The sequence below is a fragment of the Anser anser genome, assembly GCF_964211835.1.
Source record: "Anser anser genome assembly, chromosome: 5".
Lineage (NCBI taxonomy): Eukaryota > Metazoa > Chordata > Aves > Anseriformes > Anatidae > Anser > Anser anser.
This window is the reverse complement of record NC_139725.1, coordinates 4,066,875-4,079,298: the sequence shown is the minus strand read 5'-3', so window position 1 is coordinate 4,079,298 and position 12,424 is coordinate 4,066,875. Positions and strand designations below refer to the sequence as shown.

Below are 12,424 nucleotides of genomic sequence, written 5' to 3'. Positions count from 1 at the left end.
AACTATCTGCAGCTAAGATATACCATCAAACCATTAACAATTTCTAAAAATGACATGATTTCAAAGCTATGCTATGTTCCAATGCTTAGCACACTCCCTGTTCTGATTGTTGGCATACCCATCGTCCCTATCTTTAAGTGATTTGCTAGCAGAAATAGCCTTCTACTGAATAAAACAGACACTATTCTACAAAAATACAAACTGTGAGCCTAAGTAATGGACATCATACCATACAAGCCAACTATGTTAAATTTATTACGAGACCTCAGTTTTTGAAGAACCATAAAAAGGTACTATGAGAATAAACTCTCTAAAGTAAATAGCCTGTCTAAAGTTTGGAGCAGCATCTACAGTAAATATACAAATTTACTTGAACTTCTTACATTCAATGGGAGATACTCAGAAATTCTTTATTTTTTACCATTTTTGACTGGTTTTAGTTGCAAGTTCTTTATTACAATGCAGAAAGAAATTAATTTCTGTTAGCCCATGAACTCTTACATTGGTATTTCTCTCCATCTTCTTCTCTTTTTCTTCTGTGTTAAAATTACATTCAGTTTTTTACATAAAATCCATTTTCTGTTTGTATGGAGAAAGTACATATCCTCCAAGTATTTAGGTTAAGTAATCTGTGAAGAAAGATTTAGTTATCTAGAGGGCTCCTTAAAAAAAAATCCATAGCCTAGAAGTACATTAAAAAAAAAAAAATTGAATTTTTTCAGCATCTACCTCTTCTTTCATGGTTGTTTAATTTCTGGCTGGATATCCATTGTGAACTTCTTGAAACTACTTGCCTACTTCTTTAGAAGAAATTAGCTTTCTAATTATTAAAGAAAGCTGTTTCCCTAGTTTTTCCTCTACTACCAAAGCTTTTCTTATTTAAGCATATTATTTCCTGTATCTACAGTTCAAATTGTTTTGCCCTATGAGACTACAGCAGTTATAGCCTCAACATCCTCTAGCAAAGACAGCTGCTGTTTCCCATCACGTCTTAATAACATGGGCATCATTAAGATCAAAATGTAAACTAAAATATAAAGCAACGGAGAACAATAAACAAACTATTTGATAATTACAAATTTCTCCAGATGAGGGATGTGCACCTTGGAAGCACTGGAAGGCAGGGTTTGTTCCCTGCCTGCCCACGGCCTCCCCTCCTGCCCTGGAGGCACGGCTCTGGTGGCTCACGTCCCAGGTTTGGGCTTCGCTCAGCTGGGAGGACACAGAGCTGTGGGGCTGGGTACAACCTTCCTTTGGTGGCCTAAGGAAAGGATTGTTTCCCCTCCTGGTCGGGGCTACACCTCATTCAGTAAGGAAAAAGATCTTGTTTCTAAAGATGACAGCACCTAACCTAACAAGAGCGAGGAAATACAGAGATACAAAAAGTCACTGCCTCCCACTGCAGAGGCCACAGTGGGACAAAGAACAACCTCTTAACCTACCCCATCTATGGATGCCCAAGGTACTTCACATTTCAATTAGCCACGTCCATGCACAACTGACAAAGCTGAAGTGTTATTTCTATAATTATTTTATTCCCTTTCTCTCCATTTTCCAGCCTTCCCCACCCCTGGGCTCTTTAAAGAAAGACTCCCAGGAGCTTCCATTCAAGTGGAGTGAAAACAGTGTCAGTGGGGGCTAACTTCTGCAGCACAGGTTGTTGTCACTGATGACCTATTCGACAGCAGCGGCACCAACCAGGCTTTGTCTTCTGCACCACTAAACAAACCAGTGGAAGACTCAGTCCTACTGCAGAAATACTGAGAATTAAAGAAAGCACAAAGGGAGCAGGCAGCAGGGTTGAAACATTTAGCAAAAAAAGGGGAGCTGGTCAATAAAAGGGGATGGAGACTGGATCAAAAGGGGCTGATTTACAATGGGACATAGGCTAAAAAGTGGTGTGCACTATCTCACAGGTCAAAAATGACAAAACATTGTGCTCCCGAAGCCGTCACCTTCTGCACAGTAGGGAAGGATCCAGAGCAAGAAGAAACGCAAAGCTAGCAACTCAATATATGGGCAACATACAAAGAAAAAACAAAACAAAACAAAACAAAGAAAATAAAGGGTGAAATTCTGTGGTGCTTGCAACAAGCTGAGACCATGACCCTCAATGAACCAAACAAAAGAAATGTTTAGAGAAGATATCGGAAAGAAAGTATGATAAGGAAGAGTGGGATTTTGGTTAAGGCCTTCATCTGGGACTTGGGAGAGCTACATTTCAGGACTCTGCTGTGTATTTCCTGTGGGACTGTAACTGGGGTATTTAATCTCTCTGCAATTCAGTCCTCATCAGGGAATAAAAACTCAGGGAGAGGATATGACATACTTCGGGTGTGTACAGTGCCAAGCGCTGGGGTCCCCTAAGCTTAGCCATACCTCACTTGTGTAAAGGAAAAAAAAAGGTTGTTGACACAGGGAGCTCTGAAAAATCCCAGTTTGAATTTTTCTGTTTTGCAGGAGTTTAAATGGGACATGTTTATTCTTAACTAAGTTTTCAAAGCATTAAATTTCCAATCACACCTTTCTATCATTTTCTACTTTTGAGCCACTGAATGCAAATATCTGACTGGAGTCCAGTGAATACAGATATGTGAATGCTACCCAGAGATTTTTCCCTCTGCTCTTTTTACATGTTTCCTATTTTACTGTTTGCTCTTCTGCCATGTTCCACCCCCCCTCTCTTCTGAAGAGATTAGAGTAGAAGAGAAAGAGTGAAATTGTAAAGTTGCTGATTTACCAAAATTGTGGGAAAATGAAGCTAAAACATTAATGACATTTGAGAAAAGCAATTTCCTTATTTTGAAAGGTTTGGGACCATTTTCAGGGAAAGGGAGATTTTCTCCTCCTTTCTCCTTTCATGCAGTTTTATTTAATTTAAATATTTTTCCCTCCTCAACATTTGCTGAAAGAAAAGAAGCCCAGAAAACAGCTAGAAAAATAGATATGAAAAGACCCCTGCACATTTCAGTAACGTTTTTGAAATTAAATCCTGCCCCCAACTCAAATAATGAGGAAATGCTTCCAGTTATACTCTGTTCTAAGCGAGCATCCCTACCAAGAGTAACAGAGGCTTCTGGACCTTGTCAACAGCCTCCTGCACCAGTCACTGAGGGTAGCTGCAGCCAGAGGGGAAGACAACAGAGAATCATCCAGGTTGGAAAAGACCTCTAAGATCACCTAGTCCAACCTTTAACCTAGTACTAAAGTCCACCACTAAACCATGCTACTGAGTTCTACATCTACACGTTTTTTGAAGACCTCCAGGGATGGTGACTCAACCCATTCCCTGAGCAGCCTATTCCGATGCTGCACAACCCTTTCAGTAAATAAATTGCTCCTAATATCCAACCTAGGAGAAATTTCTTTACTGAAAGGCTTTACTCAAGGCACATCGCATCTGCCTTGAGGCAATGGCAGCACTGCTTTCCTCTGTCACAGGAGAAAATGAGGGTGGCAGGTCCTTATGCCCAGACTTGTAGAGCTATCACGTGTCCTGGACAGCATGGAAGATCTGCCTGCGTCCTTCATGCGTGTGTGGAGATGCACCAACATCGCTGCCCCCACGGATGAGCCGCTCTTTGTCAGACCGCGCGCCTAAAACCTACCTGAGCTGCTTAATCATCAGCTGCTCCTTCCTATGGTGGTTCCACAGAAATCAATTCCCAGATCTGTCTTTGGAGTTTAAATGCCAGCCACCTGGCTGATAGTCTCACAAGTAACAAAAAAAATTCAAACAGGCCAAGTTACTAACTCAGAAGCAGGGTTTTGCTTCCTGCCACAGAGAGGAGAATTTCCAGTCTCCATTTACAATTGGTTGTCATTATTAAATGCACACATGGATGGGCTTTTTGGACGTGATATAAATGACTTAAAGCTGTGATTCAAATAGGTCTATAAAGAGCTTCTGTGATGTTCCTCTCCCTTTTTTTCCCCCTTTTTTGAAACTGTCTCTGCTCCACTGTTCTTTGTAGAGATAAGCCCTTGAAAATCACCCTTCTTAAGGTGTAAACTTGGTGACTGTACGTTATGGTTAAACATTTGATTTGTTATAGGCTAGAAAAATAGAGAACTTGAAATCTCTTCATGGTGTATTAAAGGTCACACAATTATAATAAAATCCTGCTCCGGCAGCTCCAGTCACAGACAAAATCAGCCTCAAATTTCCAGCGAACAATGAAGTCCCCACAGAGCTTCTGCTTCCCCGGGAAATCAGGGTATCTCAGCCTGTGTTGACTTTAAGGATGTCCTGAATGCCCATCGCAAAAAACGTGTTCCTCAACACAGTCATAGCTCTTGTGGGGTCCTCCAATTGAAAATGTGCTTTTTATTTCATCGCCATTTGGGGCATCACATTTTTCTGGCTTCAGAGATTTAAAAAGCATGCAGCCATACTCTGGTCGGGTGAGACACTACCACTCTGAATGTCATTTTGTAGTATTCCACACATCCAAATAAAATAAGAGTAGTACAGAAAAAAATCTACATCCTCACAATACAAACTAATCTTCAGGCTTCTCATCAAGCGAAACATATTGACAACTGACAATAGGCAATTAATAGATTAATGAGCATAGCTCTTATCTGTCTACATTATGAGTTTATCTGGTTGTAACAGGATGAACACAACACGGGCCTGTGCTCACAGGAGTGCTGTCCCAATAGGAATGAGATCATTGCAGCGAGATACGAATGCAGGATTCTGATTACTAGGTATCGCTCAACAGAACAGCCCCCCCACCCCGCACGCTATATTCTATACATTTTAAAATTATTCAAGGGCAAAGAACAGAATATAATTTACTAGAGAGAGAATTAGAGGAAAAGGTTTTACAAAAGCAGGAGAGATTAGGTTTTGATCCAGGGTTAAGAAGACTGCCTCTGGCACGCAGAGACTCTGTCAAGATAGATGATGGAACATGAAAAAACTTTCCACCTAAAACGGAGCCTAAAACTGGCGATGGCTGCAGTGCTAAACAATAAAATTAGCTTTAGAAATCCTTTGATAACCCAAATACAAAAATCAGACATAAAGTAGTTTTTCAGGGGGTCTAACTCCTGAACATGGGGTGCTGTACCTGATAGGGGCAGACTCACTCACACCATGGACAAATTTAATCTGCAGGACCACCGAAGCGCAGTGGGGGATGCTGTGCTTTGAATGAAACCTGACGAAAGGCAGCCTTCCCAAATGACGGTGCTAAGAAGGCGAAAAAGCTATGAATTTGGAGAGCCAGAATACCAGTATCTCGACTGCAGCCTGACGTCTGTGCCCTGGTCCTGCCGCTATGCCTCCAGTAGTGCCTCCGTGGCTCTGTACCTCCACTCACCCCATTTCCACAGAGGGGGAGGCGAGCTTTGCTCTGCTGGTGCGCAGAGCCAAGTCCCGTCTGCTTCTGCTCGCGTGCGCAATACCTAAGTTGTCTCGACGGGGCTATTTGTACAAGTAAAGTGAATTTGCCCTTGATAGCATTATAAAGTTTCAGAATAAATATTGTGATGTTTTGTGGGTTGGCAAACACAATCTGCAATTTGCTGTGTGGAAATTGTTGTTCTGCTCCAGAATTATGCGGGCTTTCATAATGACTAACGACATGAGACAAATGCAGCATGACAGTTGCATGTTGATCATTCTATATAATTTTGTTCATAGGCCATTTATTGGGTTTCTTTCAGAGCCCAGCGCAGCAAGAAGAAAAACACCAGTACAGGGAACTTTGGATCAGACTTGACATTATTCTGTTGTAATGCACTGCACAATAAGAACCCAGGGACGACTTCTGGTTTGGAGCAAGGCTCCGGAGGTGCCAGGGAGCGTGCCATGCTCCAGCCACAGCCACAGGGCTGCTGGCCCCAGTGGCGGGACAGGGGAAAGCCACCAGCAGGAGCACTGAAAGCACCTGAGGACGTCTCAAACCTTCATCGCCCTCACTACACCTGGCCCACTGCCGCACTGAACAACTTCTGTGTTCAGCAGCAGGAGGGAACGCGGAGGCTCCTCTGCACATATCAGGTTGGGTGACAGAAGGAGCTACACAAGCAAAGAGACACACAGCGTTATTATATACTGCACTGGGAAGAGAATTCAGTTTGTGCCTCGTTTTTAAGAGCTAATATTCTTTTATCTGATCAAATGGTAAACAGCATTGATAAATCAAGTTTTGATGGAATATGTATTTGCAAACAAAACTTTATATTCAACCTTTTCTGAGACGATCCTGCAAATCTGTGTTGATATCCTCTGGGCTCATTCTTTAAAAGCCCAGAAAACAGAAGAGCCTCCCGTGTACTGCTTTAAACTGTGTACAGGCACTTCTGCACTTCCTAATTGAATGGGACCTTCTAGGCATGCAGTGGAAAGCAGCTTTGGAAAATCAGCATAGAGAGGGACAGAATGTTTTCCAAATGCTGATTTTATTACGTTCTCGGGTATTCTATTCCACAGGAATCCAAACAAAAACTGTGCCACTGGGAACCACAGCGTGTCATTCAAACCCATCCCTCACAGCAAGGCACTCTGCCTCGGGGATGACGTGCTCATGGATGGCCCTGAGGGGAAGGGTACAGACAGCATGCCACAAAGGCTGTGAGATATTACTGTTCTTGTAAATCTTCTTTTGGCACTGCCAGCCATTGTTTTAAGCTGGATGCCTCAGGAATAGTCCAGTATAACAGCCTCATCACTCCTCTTCCCAGGACTGGAGACACCTGGCACCCTGTAAGGCAGCACAAAAGCACCTGTACCTTCTCCTGGCGAAACCACAGCAGCAGTGTCTGATGCAGCTCTGTGAGCTTGCTCCCTATGTCCATGGTAAAGGCATGAAAGAGTCCCAGGTGTTTACTCTGAGGGGGTCTCTGGGATCCATCTCTTGCTGTCTCTGGGAGAACTGCTGACAGAACCATTAAGAAAAATCCCTGCCTGTTGGGCTGGGAGATATATCCCAGATCAGTGTGTAGGAAACGCGTTCAAGTAGACCAGTTGTGACTTGCTTGCTTCTTTGACGCTGTAAAATGTAGTATACCAAGGAGAGCACTTATGAACTTTGGTGTTTATGAAAAATAACGGTAGCGCTTCTATAGAAGAAGATGAACAGCCCTTTGGTCACAAACTTATTTTTGTTCTTTAAGCAGGTGATGTTCACTTGTTAAATTTTTCCTAAGGAGAATTAAAAATCATCCTCCTGAGACTATGTTTGAATACAAGGACACAAACAGCCTCATTAGAGAAAAGAGGGAAGAAAAGCACTGTCTGAGTGCTGCCATCACTGACTGGGGTAGAACTGTTAAGAGACAACTGCCTTGGTTGACATAAAATGGCGCTGCTCTGCCAAGGTCCGTGGAAGCAGCAATGTTTTATACTAGCTAAGAGCATCTGGACACACTTGTTCCTCACTTTAATATTATACTGAATACTTAAAGATGTATATATTTACAACGTGAAACATTTTCATGTGGAGGAGTTAATGAAGCCAAGCTTAGATCTGTGGACACATCTACCATCCTTTATTAGAATACCGGGAAAAATAAGGTCCTTTAAAAGATCAACTAAATGAAACACCAGGAGCCACTATCCAAAACAGACAGAGAGCAAGACATTTTAAGCAGCTGCTGAACGAAATGGCTACCTTCAAATCTGATATTCCACCTGAAACAGGCAAGACAAAGGATTTCAGACACACTTAAGCATAAAGCTGGAGGGGAAGAAACAAAACCAAAAGTACCAGGCAAGAGCAGATAAGAGTGTTGGCTCAGGGATGCCTTAGACCTAATAGGAAGCACAATAACCATGGTAGAATCTTTTCTATGCTCAGGAAAGGTAACGGGAGTTTGTACCTTCTTGGCAAATAAATAGGACTACACTAAAGGAAGAATTGATTTTGCTATTAATTTCTCCTTTCACTATTGATCTCTGCACCTCCCTGCCACTACACCTGGAAAACCAACTAGCAACTCGACTCAAAAGGAGAGTGCAACACAAAAGAATCAAATGCCAGTTGAAAAGAGCTATCTGCACACTCTCCTCTCACCATCAAAGCACAGCCCTGTTCTCTCAACCTTTTTGGCCCTCTGTTTCGGTCTGCAAAATGGAAATCGCATTCCAGAAGAGAGGGAGAGTCACAGATCGTGAGCTCAGTCGGTGAACTCTGGATGAGCAGGCTGCCCTTCTGGCCTTCAGCATTTTTATGTCTGCAATACCTCCCCGTATGGCAAGTGTACCTACATGGGGAATATCTTAGCTCTATGCACTGTAGAAGCTACTTAAAATATTTGTGGAAAAACACCAGTTTCAGATACGTGACTGACAAGCCTCAATTAAAATAGAGGAGGTTTCAATACAAATATAAAGCTCACTATAGATCTGTGTGACATGACATCAGCTGTGAATGTAAAATAGTATATAGAAGTCATTTTTGCAACAGCAACAACTTAAAGACAAAATATCTTTTCCTATTAGATCTCCCATACTGCTTTCTGAGGAACTAATAAAACACAAACTATGCTTGCAATGGAGGATGTTTGCATATGCTTCATTAATTACTTTGGCAAGGCGTTTGATACCAAACTCGCACATATTTTTACATAGGCTTAGGCAATCCAGTTCCGATTTTTTCACTACTTATGTTTCTGCACTAGTTGTGCTCTGCATCATTTCACCAAAAAAAAAAAAAAAGAAAAAAAAAAAAAGACATCACCGAGCTTGGAATTTGAAGTTCTGCTGAGATTTCTAAAAATATTCTTTCAAGTTCCACTGAACTTAGCTGGAATGGGAGAAGTGGTGCATACTTATCTTCATGTTGGAGCCCCATAAAAGTCCTACAGTAATGTTGTCCTTGCAACCTTGGCATCACACTTAACACTAGGCTTATGATGTGCTAAATTTTCTGTAGAACTGACTGTGAATTTTCAGATGAAACGACTTCTGATTGGAATAAATCAGCTTGTTTAAACAGAATTTTGGGGGCTTTGACAACCTCACATCTCAACAGAGATCTCTTACAAAACTGTCTGTGGGATCCTAAATCACCATCCTTTGGCAAGGAGATGATGGACTTCCTATGCTGCCATTTCGAACAGAAACAGGAATAGGAAACGCTCATTTTTCTAAGGCAGTATTTCTGAATTTTCTTGCCATCTCCAACTCTCTTGTTGCATCCCAGCCCACAGCAAAACTTCCCACAGAAGGTCTCCCAGCAACACGGAAATGTCAAATATCACCTCCTCTGGTCACCCAGAGGAACAAGACGGCCACGGGGAGGCACAGAGCAGCACTGAGAGAAGCAACGCAGCAGAAGGCTCATTGAGTCTTCTCGCGGGGTTTCCCAGCTGCTGAGGCACTGGACAAACTCAATAGTTTTTTCCATGTAGGTCTAGACCAGCTTTCACTTTGGGTTCAATGCCAGTTACTTGTGGCTGGCAGTGCTTAGCATTATCTAACAGCTCACAAAGGTTCTCTGCAACACCCCAAAGAAATAGATGGAGAAACCCCTATTAAGTAACTGCAATGCACCAACCCCCCAAATCAAAGGGCACGTCCTCATGCAGAGCAGGTCCTATCACTCCACCGCCAATGACTGAAGAATCTGCTACGTTAAAGAGGCGCAGAGAACATTTGGAAGGGAACTGCAGAAGGGAAGAGGGTTGGGGAAGTTATTTTTATGTATTTATTTTCACCTTCTCACAAACATAAGCGTACATTCATATACCTTTGTGTGGTATTCCAATCCCTAGTAAATATCAAATACCCAAAAAGAGTTTCAGAAATGAGGAAGAACTTGCTCAGGGCTCACATGCTCCCCCTAAGAGCACCACATCATTTCACTGAAGAGAGAGGCAGGGTCCCAACAATACCCCGAAGTGTAGCATGGTCTACCTCACCAAATACATTACTCCTACTGAAAACCAAATACCTGTCAGCCTCAAGGCCGCAGACCTGGGCACCGTGTGCAGCCGTTAATTACAGCCCCCAGCATTTCACCGAGCCTGGACAATCACACTGAACAACATACCGGGATCAATGCGGGAGATGAGGATAAAGACCAAACAGTGCTGGAGATGTCCTGGAGAAGACTGGTAAACAACAGGCCTCCATAGCAAAAGGCAATAGAAAAATCAAATCACACTGAAATTTATTGAAGCTTAAAGCTGCTTACGAAAATGGCTTAAAGGTGAACGATTAATTTCAAACCAGGCCAAATTGAGGAAAAGATTCTTGATGCACACACCAATTTCGTCCCTCAAAGTCAAGAATTGCCTAATCAATAGCAGTGCTAAAAGGAGATGGGCACTCTCAGGGGTACCATTACAAAGAATTGCACTGGGTTTTAGCCACCTGGCTCCCAATTGCTTTAATAGATGTCACATGGCTAAAACCCAGTCCAAAGCTTTAAAAACTTAGCCCTTGGTCTTCCTGAGCATCAGTTCCTGTCAGGTGGCAAATGCAAAACAGCAGGAGAGACTGGGAGATTTGCTCCTGTATTGAGCAGTCCTAGAACATGCCCAGGAATCTGCAGTGCTGTCACAAGTGTCGGTTACTGGGCGAAGCAAGGGAAAGCAGGAGAGGGGGAAAGGGGTGAGTGAGAGAAAGTGGAAGAAACTGCATTTAACCCTTCCTCTGTTGGTATGTTGATAGCAGTCTGCATCAGGTGCTCACATTGTTGGGCTAATCCAATCAGCCTTCGTCTTCCATTAGCTACAAATAAACTAGGACTTTTTAGGTAATGCTCTGACTGCTCCCCCCATTCCAAATTGTGCTCAACATCTTAATGGAAAAGCTTCAAGGGGTTTAAGGTTTTAAATCAAATAAAGAAGCAGACAAAAGGAGAAAAATCCAATCAGAGCAGAAAGGGCTGGCTTATAGAGGAACTGATTTTCTTTCCATTTTCACCAGCACTGAACTCCACAGGAGCAGCAGCTGGAGAGTTGGAAGGAGGCTGACAAAATGGTAGAGGAAGGAAGATTTTCTTTCACGCTCATATTATACTTAATTTTACACAAGGAGAGGTGGCATCCTGTGAATAAGATCCAGGTTTGACTTGGTTCCTGGTCCTGCTAGGGGTCAGCTATGGGACAGTGAGCACTTTGCTCCCTTCCTCAGGCAGCTTGTTCAGCTCCAGAGACCTCTGCGGACAGGAGTGTGCGTGGCAGACAACAACAGGAGCTGCCTCTGGTCAGCCGTCTCCTCACACAAGGTCGCCTTCTGGTGCTCCCACAGACTGCATGACTGCCAAGTGATAGCAAATACTTTTTAAAAGGAGGTGGGGAAATATTGTTACAGAGAGCAAATCAAAATGCACACGTGGAAGTGGGTGGGGAAAGGAAACAGAGAAACTAAGTAAACAAAGAAACTAAAAAAAAAAAAAAGAAAAAAGAAAAAAGAAAAACAAAGGAAAGAAACAAGTCCAGAACAATACTCGAGCTTCCAGTTATGACAAGGTAAAAAAAAAAAATAAAGACCCGTGCTGCCTAGCTTCCTGCCAGCCTAGAGAAACCTGCACACCTAAAGTTTGCAAGTGTAATGATTAGATGCTGGTTACAAGAGAAGGAAAGGAAGGGAAAAACCTTCCCCCAAATAGCAGGTACTTGTTATGAGCATACAAAAGCTACAAAGTGATCTCTTTTGTAGGGGAGCCTGAACATACTTCACAATATGGCCCCTTTCCATCGAACCCTGCAAACACTGTATGTGCTTTAGAAGAATAAAAAAACAAAAAGCAAAACAGAATGCTCTTAGCTAAAGTAAAACTGTATACTGAAGAAACTGAGAGCAATGAGATTTCTATTCAAATAAAGGACAGAAGTCTGATAAGATGTAAGAGTGTAGAAGATATTGCTTGCGGGTCTGATTCAGATCCCATTAATTTGATAAGCTTTGAATCCAACCATGAGTGTAGACCTGGTTCATGAGCCACAGAATATTTGTGAGTGCTACTGTTACGCTGGCTTTTCCAGTATCTCACTTCATAGACATTGGAGCCAAACCACATCAGTTCCCCTTAGTTGAGCTGGATTGGCACTTTGGAAATCCTAGTACACAGGAAAGGTTTAAATCCTCACATCTGAGGAGTAAGAGAAACATGGAGTTCAGCTATTGGCTAGAAATGGTTCAAAAAAAAATGAAGGGAGAAGTGGCAGAAAAAGGTGAAACAAAGGGCAGAAAAATGTAGACGTAAATGAAAAGGAAAAAAGGTTCAACAGGGAAGGCTGAATACGGGAGAGTATGGAAAACAGCAGGGGAAAATTGAAATAACCAAAAATAAGGAAAAGAATTAAGGAAACAGAAAATGAGAAACAGAGGAGGGCACTAGAACTCACAAAGGAAAAATGACCAAAAGGTTAGAGGTAAATTGGAGGCAAGAAAAGGAAATGGTGAGGCAATGAGTGAGAGAAGGAAGAGGGAGGGGGAAAGGTGTGAGGAGCTGCAAAT

At 42.5% G+C, this 12,424-nt stretch overlaps 1 protein-coding gene across 24 annotated transcripts in view; it reads right to left on the bottom strand.

Annotated features, from left to right (window-relative positions):
- The window catches only part of LOC310899705 (uncharacterized protein), a 221,537-nt gene that overhangs the window by 68,616 nt on the left and 140,497 nt on the right, over positions 1-12,424 (bottom strand). For 5 of the 24 annotated variants that reach the window (XR_014584575.1, XR_014584576.1, XR_014584577.1 and 2 more), the window contains one exon: positions 252-629. The exons of 15 other annotated variants lie outside the window; for them this stretch is intronic. Coding sequence is in view for 3 of the 9 variants with exons in the window: in XM_083836479.1 (XP_083692605.1) it covers positions 616-629 (14 nt within the window). In the remaining 6 variants the exon portion in view is untranslated. Of the gene's footprint in view, positions 1-251; positions 630-6,270; positions 6,717-9,998; positions 11,222-12,424 lie in introns of those variants that run through there. 4 more of the 24 variants (XR_014584586.1, XM_083836471.1, XR_014584587.1 and 1 more) reach the window with 2 other exon arrangements.